The sequence below is a fragment of the Centrocercus urophasianus genome, unplaced genomic scaffold, assembly GCF_019232065.1.
Source record: "Centrocercus urophasianus isolate 14NV4802_14NV808 unplaced genomic scaffold, USGS_Curo_1.0 seq_359, whole genome shotgun sequence".
In the NCBI taxonomy this organism is placed as follows: domain Eukaryota; kingdom Metazoa; phylum Chordata; class Aves; order Galliformes; family Phasianidae; genus Centrocercus; species Centrocercus urophasianus.
The window spans coordinates 27473-40060 of NW_024884932.1; the positions used below are offsets into that span (position 1 = coordinate 27473).

A 12588-nucleotide genomic window follows, 5' to 3' on the forward strand; every position below is an offset into this window, starting at 1 on the left:
CCCAATGCTGAGCCCTTCTCAGCTGTTCTTTAGGGCCTGGACAGCAGCAGGTGCACCTGCACCATGCAGACCTGTGCTGTGAGAGCAGTGCTGTGGGAATGTCCCTGCACGTTACAGCTTGGACTGTTGGCTCTTGATGTCATTTCATTGCAAATGCTGCCTTAGTGCAGTACCTCTGGGTGCCCCAGCATGCTGCTGTGCAGCCAGCTCTGGGCCTTGTCCTCCCAGCTGCTGTGCTTCGTGGCTGGCACACTGACGCTCCATTGGGCAGTCGCAGCCAAGGGGCTGAGATCACAGAGTCACGCAATGACTGGGTTGGAAGGGACCCCAAGGATGGTGAAGCTCCAACCCCCCACCACAGCAGGGCCACCAACCTCCCCGTTTCACAGCAGCCCAGGCTGCCCAGGGCCCCATCCAACCTGAACACCTCCAGGGATGGACGGGGCATCACAGCCTCTCTGGGCAGCTGTTGCAGCCCCTCACCGCTCTCACAGCACAGAACTTCCCCTGACATCCAACCTCCGTCTGCCCTGATGGTGGTCAGGAGGGCAGTGCGTACTGCGTGTGAAGGTAACACCCAGAACAGTGTTGGTTTTAATGGCTCAGTTCTGGTGCAGCTGGGAGTCATTTACAAAGCATGGTGAGAACTGTGTCAGGGGATCGTGGTTCCTGTGTGTGTGTGTTTTGAGGACTGTGTTTGCAGAAGTTGGACTTGTGTTGAGTTTGGAGCTCCGGGAGAATTGAGTATGCTGCCAGATAGCATCACTGAAGCATGCTGTAGAATTTCCTTCTTTGCTTCAATGAAACAGATGTTGCTCACACAAACGTGTGGTTACTGAAGCGCTTTGGGCACAGGATGTCTGGGGACTTTTAAATGCCTGCCTGTTCTGTGTGTAGCACACCTGGCAGTGCTGATGGAAGGACCTTGCATGTGCTGCACACTTTGTGTTTTGCAGCACGTTCATTGCACTCCCTGCTGTGGTGCCCACGGGCGCTGCTGAGCTCCCATCCTGGTAGCAGCAATTTGGGGTGAGGAGCAGTGAAAGGGCGCCATGCACAGAAGGACTTACAGAGTTCGAGTTGCAGCTGCGAGCCAGAAGCCGAGGTGGTGGTGGTTGAGCCGAGGTGGTGGTGGTTGAGCCGAGGTGGTGGTTGTTGAGCACGTTGAGGTCTTTTCTGGGAGTTAAATCTGTCGTGCACATGAAAGCACTGCCTTTGCCACAGCCTTGGGCTGGTGGCTCTTCAGCCTCCCTGCTGTGGGGCTGTGCGGTGTGAGCAGGCCGTGATGAGCACAGCCCTCCAGCCACTGATGTGAGCAGAGTGAGGAATAACCACTTCTATAGCAAAGTACTTTTAGTGAAGCTTCTTGTTGGCAAATTACTCCTCAAGTATCACAGAATCACAGAATTGTAGGGGTTGGAAGGGACCTCCAGAGCTCATCGAGTCCAACCCCCTGCCCAAGCAGGTTCCCTACAGCAGGTCGCACAGGTTGGCATCCAGGCAGGTCTTGAACATCTGCAGAGAAGGAGACTCCACCACCTCCCTGCAGCCTGTTCCAGTGCTCCGTCACCTCACTGTACAGAAGTTCTTGCGCATGTTTGTGCACAACTTCCTATGCTGCATTTCCGGCCGTTTCCCCTCGTCCTGCCTCCACTCCCCACTGAACAGAGTCCGGCCTCGCCATGCTGCCCCCCACACCTCAGATATTCACAGACCTGGATCAGCTCCCCTCTCAGCCTTCTTTCCTCCATGCTGAACAGCCCCAGCTCACTCAGCCTTTCTCCATAGCAGAGATGCTCCAGGCCCCTCACCATCTTTTGGCCCTCCGCTGGACTCTTCCCAAGAGATCCCTGTCTGTTTGGTGCTGGGCAGCCCAGAACTGGACGCCGTGCTCCAGGTGAGGCCTCAGCAGGGCAGAGCAGAGGGGGAGCATCGCCTCGACCTGCTGGCCACGCTCTGTGCAATGCAGCCCAGGATGCCATTGGCCCTCTTGGCCACAAGGGCACCCTGCTGGCTCATGGCAACCTGTCGTCCACCAGGACACCCAGCTCCCTCTCCGCAGAGCTCCCCTCCAGCAGCTCATCCCCCATCCTGTACTGCTGCATGCCATTCTTCCTCCCCAGATGCAAGACTCTACACTGCTGTTGTTAAACCTCATCCGGTTTTTTTTTGCCCAGCTCTCCAGCCTTTCCAGGTCTCGCTGAATGGCAGCACGGCCTTCAGCCAATCCTCCCAACTTCGTATCATCACAAACTTGCTGAGGGTGGCCACCATCCCCTCATCAAGGTCACTGATGAAGATGTTGAGCAAGACCGGACCCAGCACCGACCCCTGAGGCACAGCGCTGCTTACAGGCCTCCAACTGGACTCTGCACCACCACCACCGACCCTCTGTGCTCTGCCAGTCAGCCAGTTCTCAACCCACCTCACTGTCCACTCATCTATCCCATCAGTCCTTTTTCCACTCCTACCTTATTTCATCTCCTGTGTCGCTCACTTGCTACGGTTCCTAAAATAAACGAGCCTCTGTTTTTGTTTTCTCTTGTGTGTGTTTGTACTCCAGGGAGGTTCTGAGCCCTGGAGTAGATTTCCAGGAGATGCGCCTGAACTCTTGGAGTTCAAACCAGGCAAAGGCCTCACAGCGCTCAGAAGCAGCGTCCGTAGCACCAGGTGTACTCTGTGTTTCTCTCTCTGTGAAGGCAGCTCGCGTTCTCCCTCCTGCTGGCAGTGTGACACACGTTCCTGTTGCTCTCTGCTGTTGGATGAGGCAGTTTGCAAGGGGTGAAGCACAGCCTGCTTTCCCAGAGCTGCTGTCCCACTGCTGCCTGACAGCTCCACCTGCATCGTGCTGAGGCTTTTCCTGGTGCTGTTGTTACCCTCACACGCTTGGGAAGCACACTGGCTTTTTTTCAGTGTTCCGTGGTCGCAATGAATCCTGGAGACGGCGAAGCCTTCCTGCCCTGCACAGATCGCCGTTGCCGTATGGCTTTGCTGATTGCTTCCTGTTCTCAGTTGTAGTGTGGGCCCTGCAGTGCTTCCTTCTGATCAGCCGTGTGCTCCTGAGCTTCCCAGTTGGAAGGCTGCAGTGATTCCAACTGCCGCTGTTCTTATTTGTGTGTCAGCTTTTCTTTTTGCTCTTTTTAATTCACCTCAGGTCTTTGTGCGTTATTTCATGGTGTTGTGAACCACAGTCCATGCAGTCCAGCGAAGCAATTGCAACTCCAGAATGTTGTGTTTTGGCATTCGTGCAGAGGATTTTTACATTAGGAGAGTTTATTTCACGTCTGCTTGATGTCTGTTATACCAGAAAATGCTCACAACTCCCTTAGGATGAGCTCGTGGCTGAGACACGGTCAGGATCTGCTGTGCAACAGGCTGTGGATGACCTAGGGCATCTCTGGATGTCACTGAGCTCGCCCTGCAGCTCCGTTGGCTGTCCTGGTGTGCAGCTCGCTGCCCTGCTGGGAGGCAGCATGCAGGCAGCATTCAGTGGTACTCTGACACTGGTGGCTGAACTGGGAGGAACCTTTCAGTGGGTGAAGTGGCTGCTCTGTGGGTGAATGGCTTACGTTCATGCTTTGTGTCCTCATCTGAGGTTTGCTCCGTGGTAATTTTTACCCTGGTAGCACTTTGCATGCGGAGGGAGGTCCATTCAGCCTGGTACCTCTCTGCTGCCAGGCAGGTGGGGATATTTGTCCATTCTGGAATTCTCAGTTGGGTTGGGAGGGGAGCTGAGTTCTGCTTTAAGGAATGATGCAGGCGGAGCTGACGGGAGCAGCAGAGCAGGGCAGGTGTGTGGCTTCAGGCCCAGGGTGCAGTCCTGATGTGGGATGGGTGGCTGCAGCTGTGATGCTGCGGTGCTGTGGTCCGTTCTCACTCCTTCCTCTGAGTCTGCAGGAAAGCAGCTTCTGCCATGGTGCGGTGTGTCTGTGTGAATGGAAGTCAGAGCAGGTCTGCACAAGGAGTGAGCAGGATTCTGTCGGGAAGACGAGCACCGTTTACCTCGTGGTAAGGAATCCCCAGTCCAGCAGGGTGCTCTGGTGGCTGTCAGCTAGGCTGGAATGGTCCCCATAGTGAGGCCTGCAGCAGGGGTGGGTCTGGCTGTGAGGCTGCCTCAGGACCAGCCTGAAGTCGGAGCATCACTGAGGGCATTTTCCAGATGTGTTCTAAACACCGACAGGGACAGGCACGAGGCACAGACACCTCTAGAAGTCTGTCTCAGAAGGGATGCCACCCCGCTTTGTGCCCAGGTTGAGAAACAAGAGGTTGGTTAATGAGCTGGCTAAGCACCGATCAGCAGTGCTTTGCCCCAGGTCTGCCGGTGGGAGGATGGGTGGCATCGCTGCCTCTGGAGAAGGGAGCTGCAGTCCTGGGGCAGCCCCAGCTGTTGGTGCAGAGCTCTGTGCTGGCTGTGAATGGAGCAGTGGGCCTTGGGGTGCAGCTGGGGGTGCCAGCCCTCAGGGGAGGCACTTGGTGGCACTGGTGTTAAGGATTGCTGTGTCTGAGCTGCTCTGGGCGCAGGCGGAGTTGGCGGTTCTGTAGGTGAGCAGGATGCAGAGGAGGCCCTGAGCCGAGGGGCCTTTCTTCCACCTTTCTCAGCGGAGGGCTCGAGGATGGCTGTGTTGGCTCTGTACCTCAGGGTGTCTGCTGAGAACACAGATATGTGGCATTTGCCTTCTCTCTGCTGTTCACCTCTTGAACTTGGCAACCTCTGTTATTTCCACGGCAATTTAAAAATCAAATCATTAGCCTGTATTGAGAATAACACGAAGGTACTGGAGCTGCATTGGTGTTGAGGTGGTGTCCATCACTGCTATGGAAGGAATTTGGCTGGTTAAAGTGTTAGAGCGTTCTCGCAGTGCGTGTGGCTCCTTAGGGGGGCGAGTGTGTGCCTGCCTGAGCCCCAGTGCTGGTGCTGGCTGTAACACAGCCCTGCATCTCACAGGGAGCTGCAGCAGCAGCCTGCTAGCACTGCTCTGCTCGTGGTGGCATAAAGAGAACGCAGAGAAGTGCAGAGTTTGCGGGCAGATGCGGCGTGGAGCTTTTGCTTTTGGCAGAGCGAGGCATCGGGCGATTGCAAGGAGCAGCTCTTTGCTGGTCTCTGTTTTGGGATCAGGGCTGTGAGACCTCGATGCATCAGTGAGATCCTTCCTGTGGGGAGGACCCCAGTGTGTCAGAAGCATTTGTGCCTGTAGGGGAAAACTCTTCACTGTCAGTGCTGGGTTTGAATGGATGGGACCAGGTGAGCAGAAGGAACGGCAGTACTGCTGCTAAGCTGCTGGTTACTTCCATCCAAACTGTTGTTTGTTCCCATGGGACAGCTTTGTTGCTGTGCCAGGAGAGCTGCTCTTGTTTTACTGAGTGAACCTGAGCGGGTCCATTTCTTTTTCTTTTCCTTTTCCCCAGTACTGCTCTTGTTGGGGACCGCTGACACGTTCTGTATTTGTAACTGCAGAACTGAGGTACGCATCAGTAGGCTTTAATGATGAGCATAGCAGTGATGTGCTGGGGACTGCGAGGGCAGGGGACGTGTTAAGAACACGAGTTGGTAGGTGCTTAGCAGGGAGCCGTGCGTGCCTTAGGGAGGCTTGTTGTTACCTGACGTGATAAAAGAATGGGTTGGCTGTTTCACAAGAAGGAAGCTTGGTATAAAACACGGCATGAAGGCAGTAGGACGCCTTAAACCCAAAGAAGGATTTCGTACATCAGTGATAACGTGAGAAGTTAGTGCAGGAGCCCAGCAGCTCCTTGTATTCCTGTGTTGGGTGAGGGACTTTGCACGTGCAGCTGATGTGTGTCGTAGCAGGGCTGAGAACAGTGGTGGTGTGACTTGGGACCTACAGCAGTGTTTTAATGTGGAGAACTGAGGGAACATTGAAGAAGAGAAACTGAGGGTAACAGAGCGGTGTGAGGAGTGATGGAGAGAACGGGCGATGATGTTTGGCGGAGCAGCGGGTGGGATGGAGGTGGTAGAAGTGAAGGCTGGGAGCTATTTAATTTTTCTTTGTTGCAAATATGATGGCTGGGGAACTGTTCAGATTGAGCTGCCAACCTGTTTGTCACCTTGTGGCTGGATGGTGCTCTGTGGGAAGGGGCCTCAGCGTTCCTGTTGCAGTGCAGGTTTCCATGACGCACCAGCAGGTTTGGGAAGGCTTTTTAGCCAGCGCTGGCACGTTGGTATTCTGGAAATACAAAATCTGTGTGGTTTTGTCAGAACAGCTTTTCCACGAGTGCTTTTCTGTTTCCTTAGGGTACAGAGTCCATCAAGATGGAAAATGGTCAAAGCACAGCAGCCAAACTGGGGCTCCCCCCCCTCACACCCGAGCAGCAGGAGGCCCTCCAGAAGGTGAGTTTACCCCACGTCGCTCTGTGTCTCGCACTCCATCACTCTTCTTCTTCTTCGTTTGGTTTCACGTGTTTGGTTTAGTTTTATTTGCTTGACAGTTGCTATTTTTTGCTGTGTTTTGAAACACGCCTTTATTGTTACAAGAGCAGAGCTCACCTGCCAGCAGCGCGCAGGGGGAATGCGCGTGCTCCCTGTGCATTCACACCTTCAGCGTTGCGCCCAAGGATTGCTTGGGTTAGCTTGCAGTTTAAAGATGATTCTTGGAGAGCACATCCTGGAATGACCATCGGGGTAGGAGCTGTAATTTGTTTTTTTATAAACCCAAATCGTAACGCCTTCAGATCACACTGCAATTCTGAGACGATGTGCAACCGCCACAGAGTTCCCGTGAGGAGCAGCCTTGCACCACGAGCAGTGGGATTCTGATATGCTCCAGCTCTCTCACTTCATCCACGCAAGGAGCATCACACGATATCTGTTGTCCCCTTATCCTCCTTTCCACGTGAGGACACCCAGCAGCACGCAGCAATTTGCAGTCCCACCCGAGCCCTAATGTAGATGAAACTTCAGTCCGGCTCTGTTCCTGGACCCGCTTTGTGCGGCTGGTGGGGAGCTTTACTGCTGACCTGCGGCCCACTTTGCTGCTGAGAGGAAAAGGGGAGAAAGAGAAGCAAAGCAGGGGGTGTGGGAGCTGTGGGGTAGGCGCCTTCCGCATCCTGGTGAGGTGAGGCTGGCGTTGCTGTGGGTAGGCTTCATGTGAATGTTCCCGTTGTGCTGAAGCTGCCTGTGTGTGTGTTTGGCTCACAGTGTGAGACGGCCTCGTTTCCTCTGGCTTCTCCGTAGCTGACAGATGTACATCCTCCCCTTGTCCATTTCCAGGTTACCGAAGCACGCGTCTCAAAGCCACGGTTTAGAGCCTACTGTTCCCTGGCACCTCCCAAACACGTGCAGCCATGGACAGCAGGTGCCTGAGGGGTTTTGGCTGAAAGTGTGTGTCCCGTGGGCACAGGCACGTCTGTGGGTGTTAGGTTTCCTTTGACAAAGAGCCACCATTCTGACACCGCTGGTGTAACGCTTGGGCCTTGTCAGAGTTCTAGAAGACTGGAAAAAAAAAAAAAAAAAAAAAAAAAGAAAAAAGAGGAATCAGCTTTGTGTCCATAGGCTAGGAGCTGGAATGCTGGAGCATTTCAGTGAGCGTGAGCAGTGGGTCCCTCGAGTCGGAAGAGGACAGATGCAGTGAGGCGAGGGAGGGGTAGCGCGTAGCCGAGAGCCTGGGCGCGGGCGTTAGGAGCCCCTTTCCCTTCCGTAGAACCTCTTTGTCCAGATGTTCTGAGTGGAAAGGATTTGAAGGAGGCAATCTGTGCTGCCCTCATCCCAGCAGGTAAGGTGCTGCGGTGGGATCTGAGGGGCAGAGGGAGGAAGAGGGGAAATACTGAGTGTGTAGTGCATGCTGCTTTCCTAACATTGCGCCTGCTGCAGATTGAGTCCATCCAACCCTCTGCTCAAGCATTATGCTGTATTTCAGGGCTTGCAACTCCGAGATGCAGACCGAGACGTTAGCGAGCTGCTGGCTGCTGCCTAACGTACCGTGCCGTAGTGCTTAGGGCTGGAGCACCAAAAAGCACCATTGGCAGCCAGTTGTGTGGTTCTGGGGAGCGATGGTGTGAAGTCGGACGTCGTTCCGTGTTCTGTGGTATCGCCTGGTGATTACAGAGCCTGTATTTCCTCGTAGGCAAAGAAGTATGCGATGGAGCAGAGCATCAAGAGTGTGCTGGTGAAGCAAACCATCGCCCACCAGCAACAACAGCTAACCAACCTGCAGGTGAGAGGCCTTCCCAGATGCTCTTTCTGTCTTACTCTCCCCAACAAGGTGGAGTTCTTTTTACACTTAGAAGCAGAGCACAGCCCTGAGGCATGCCCGGAGCCAGGTACAAGCACTTCCATTTCCACAGTGAAATCGAAGTATACTGCCTTCAGCCCTCTAAAGAAATGCCCTTTGCTCACCTGTACAAATTGCCCCCCCACTTTCACGTATCCAAAGAGAAAATCGTTAAGAGTTTCTCTCCTGTTAGTTGGCCAAACACTTCTCAAAACGCCAGAAGCTAAAGAATTAGCTGTGGGTTTCCCCCTCAGCTTACACGTGAGGTGGTGTCTGGGGTTACTGAGATCAGTATCCTTTCACCATCTTTCCCTCTGCAGGGGAGGGTGCCCTCTCTCCTCTGTTGTTGACGTGCTGCCCCACTTCCTTCCCCTTCAGCCGGGTGCCCTGCCGGCCTCGCTGGGAAGTCATTGGCTGCTCCTGAAATTTAGGCTGCGATGCTTTCGTCCTGGGAAAGGATTGCAATTGAACTGCCATTTACATCTCCCTTCCGCTGGAGATCTCAACACGTCTCACTGCTTTCTATTCAGTTGGGAAGCCCAAAATAATGGTTCTGGGGTCCAGATGTGTTAATGAAGTGTCACTGTGGATGTGCTTGCCACGTTAGGCAGCTCCGGCCTGTCAGGGCCGTGCGTGTTTCTGAGTGGCCGCTCTAGTTCGAGGGGCTTCTTTTTAAATGCTGGGGGTGAGTCAACGACAGTGGTTGCAGAGGTTACTATTGCCTTGAGTCCCCCCTGGGAGAAGACCCTGCTTCCTGAGGCAGTGGCAGCAGCACAACTCCACCCTGACCTGGTGGCCTGGAATCTGCAGGGTCCCAGCGCTGGACAGTCCTTGGGACCAGGCAGTGAGGGGCGAGGAAGGAGAGGCCTCTCTCACAGGTTCCCTGTGCCGCCGCTCTGCTTGAGTTTGTACAAACAGCCGTAGTATGCTCAGCTCCAACAGACTGAACTCTGTCTTTACTGTCTTTCAGATGGCAGCAGTGACAATGGGCTTTGGAGATCCTCTCTCACCTTTACAATCGGTCAATAGACATATTCACTTCTTCTTGGGCACTTAGTCAGGGACTAGAATGGGGAAGTATGTAGCGGTGATACAATGCTCTTAATTCAACCCAGCACAACCCTCCCACTTACCCACCTGTTATGGACAAGCACAGCAAGCAGAGGCAAAGTGTAAACTCCCCAGAGGAAGACCCTGTGGGCTGAGTGCAGTCTGCTGGGACACGGGCAGTCGGGGCCCTGGAGTCAGTTGGCAAAGACAGCTTTAGATTTCGAACAGTACTGAACACACCTGTGAAATTGTGGGAGCTGCATTTCTAGGGACGCTGCAGTTCTGAGGTCCTGACCTAAAACTAACTGCCAAGGTAACTCAAAAAATGGGCAATTTCTTAACGAAGCAAACTGACAGCAGCAGAAACCTGGCAGCCGCAGTGCTGGGGAAGGCTGGGGCACTGCAGGCTCGCAGAACGTGCTGTAGCCAAGGTGTGAGAGTGTCCTCACTGTACGAATGTCCAGACTAGGGGAATACGGTATGTTTCAAGTCGAGCGAAAGCGTGGTGGAAGTGGCAGAAGAGCAGAGCTGCTCAGCTCACCTGTGTCTCTTTAGTGCTGCCGTCCTTGATGAGCCATCACAGAGGACTCGGTGGCTCTGATTACCTGGCATTATCCACCCCCTCCTTTCTCCTAGATGTGTTGGACAGTGGCCGCTGCAGAAAGTGTCCCATAAGCTCCACTCTGCATGCAAAGGTTCATTTGCAAGTATTTTCCATCTTGTTGGAACGTAACGTTTCTGTTTGGAGTCCAATGCATCTGGTGGCCTGTCCTCCAAAGTGTAAACCAAAAGTAAAACTGCCCGTTTCCCCTCCTGTAATGCTGTCGGGGGAGGTAGCGTGTCAGCAGGGCAGCCTAGATGAAACTGATGGATGTGTGGAATGGAACAGGAGCAGGTATCTCAATGTGGATTCTGCACAGGCGGTTTCTGAGCCCCTGTGCCCAAGAAACCTTTACCAGTTAACGTAGATGCTTACTTACAGCTTTAAGCCCACCGATTTTTGCTTAAATTGTATAGCTCATTAACAGATGGGCAGCAGACGAAAAGTACGTAGCGACGGCGTGGCAGGAAATGACTGATTTCTCACGAGGGGCAGAGTTGGTGTTACGAATCCTTTCCCTCAGGCTGCGGGCACTTGGAGAGAGTGCTGCTGGAGGGGCAGAACCTGGAGGCAGGAGCCTGAATCGCTGCGTTTGGGCTCTGCCCAGCAGCTGCCCCTCAGGAATGTAGGAAATGCAGATTGGCTGCGTCCAACACGTCCTGTGGGTGAGATTCCTCATTTCCTATGTGAAGGAAGTGCAGCCTGAGCTTCCCATTGGGATATCTTAGTGCCTGTCACTAAAGCTTCCTGTCTACTTAATCCTCCAAGCGTTACAGCTCGAGGTTTCAATTTTGCATCAGCAAGATGAGCACAATTTCCTGGCGTTGTTGTGTTAAAACTGAGGCTGGTGGTGATGGTTTTGCATCGCCTCCTGCACTTAAAAGCAGCATTCCGAGGTGATGTTTTGGCTTCTCCTTAAAATCACCTTCATAAACACTTCACAACATTACACTGATGCAAAGATTAACCGGTGCCCGTGTGATGAGGATTGCGGGTACCTGAAGCTCCGTTTGGAGATGGAGCAAGAGGATCAGTGGCCAGCAAAAACAACTTGATGTAGTCAGTGAAAGCCAATGCATTTCTGCCCGTGAGTTTCAGACACACAGGTGTACATTACGTCCTTCCCCCAAATTGGTGCTGCTGAACCGTGTCAGTGACCCGCGTGTGCCTGCAGCCATGATATCTGTCTAAAATTCTGCCTTTGTCAGTCCTGTTTGCCAATGTGTTCCAGATGTAACAGCCCTGACGTGGCCCCACCTGTTTCAGAATCCGTGCAGCAGTGCAAGATGTGCATCCTCTCCTAAAGGTTGCTGCCGTGGGAGGGGGCAGAGGCCGCATTTCTTGCCACCGTTGCACCGAGAACTGAAAAGAAGGGAGCCCGTTGATTTTTAAACCCAGTCTTCAGAAGGTGGCGTTTGCCTCTGCCCGGCGCAGGGCTGCAGTGTCTTGTCTGAGAGCACCCTGCATTTGTCTCACAGTCTGTGTCAGTGTGGTGAGGCACTTTGCTCAGGCACGGGGTCGGAATGGTGGTGGCTCTGAACCGATGAATGGATGCAGCGCACGCACTGAGGGTCTGCTGGGCACTGGCTTTCGTGCACCAAAGCTGGGAAGGTGGTGGAGAACCTAGGAGACAACACGTCCCCTGTCGTGCTCGTGCCCTGGTCCTCCCAGCCACAGCACTGCAGAGCTGCTGACAAACGGCTGGTCTTTAATTGTGTGAAATACTTAAACCCAACCAAGAGGCAAGTTTAATATCGCTTCAGGAGCGGCCGTATGGGGTGAGAACCGTTCCTGTTTATAGCATCCCTGTTTTGTGCAGCGGTAGGAGTTGAACCTTCACCGCTTGTTTCCTCCCATGGTCAGGGAGAAGAATTCCTTCAGGTACGGTTCATGTCTACAGTCCCACGATTGTCAAAGATGGAACACTGCCCTTCTGCTCTGCCATGCCAGCCGTGGCGTCCCCAGACACGTCAGAGCTCATTGTGCTCATGCTTGTTACAGCATTCTGAAAGAGGGTCACTCATCCAGGCCTCGATTGCAGACCCCTTCACCACCAGTGGTGGGGGTGGATGTCCAGCACTGCCCGCCTTTGAGCCAGGAATCGTGGTGCTGGGAAGGGAGAGGCATCGAGCTTAACGCTGCCTGCTCTGCTCCAGCCTGTGGGCCTTCCTGCCCCACGTTTGTCCCATCTGTTCCACGCAGAACAGCAGCACGGCCCTGTGCACACCTCCAACACAGGAACTCAGTCCTGCTGGTTGTAGGGAGCTGCCTCTCCAGAGACTGCCCTTCTGCCTTGGTCCCAAGACGTGCTCGTAGGACGTGCTGGCCAAAGCTGTGACTTTAGTAGGCAGCGTCTTCCTAAGATAATGTTAATTGGTATTAGCCATTCTAGCATTGCAATGTGGGTGAAAAATAATTGAAGGATACTGCTTGATTGGATACCTGCTTTAAGAAATGTCTGGATTTGTCTTGTAAACAGGTTTTCAGGCATACTTAGGAGAAAGTAGCACAGAGACCTTCTCTGCACCGAAACTGATAAGGGCGGAGCCTTGGGGGGCTGCACCACTATCTGAGCCAGTAACGACAGGCAGTGATAAGTACTAGCACCACACACTTAACTAAGAAGTTTCGTTTAACTTTTTTATTTTATTTTCTTTTTTTTTGTTGTTTTTCCTTTAGCTTTTGTTTTGTTTTCCTTTTGCAATGTGCGGT

General features: G+C 53.5%; 1 protein-coding gene across 2 annotated transcripts in view; it reads left to right on the plus strand.

Moving 5' to 3' along the window:
* PUF60 (poly(U) binding splicing factor 60) overlaps positions 1 to 12588 on the plus strand; it is a 28663-nt gene that overhangs the window by 3418 nt on the left and 12657 nt on the right. Inside the window, exons 2-4 of one of the 2 annotated variants that reach the window (XM_042831276.1) lie at positions 6251 to 6346; positions 8079 to 8168; positions 9196 to 9246. In XM_042831276.1, the coding sequence (XP_042687210.1) occupies positions 6251 to 6346; positions 8079 to 8168; positions 9196 to 9246 (237 nt within the window). The remainder of the gene's footprint in view (positions 1 to 6250; positions 6347 to 8078; positions 8169 to 9195; positions 9247 to 12588) is intronic. The other variant, XM_042831277.1, reaches the window with a different exon arrangement.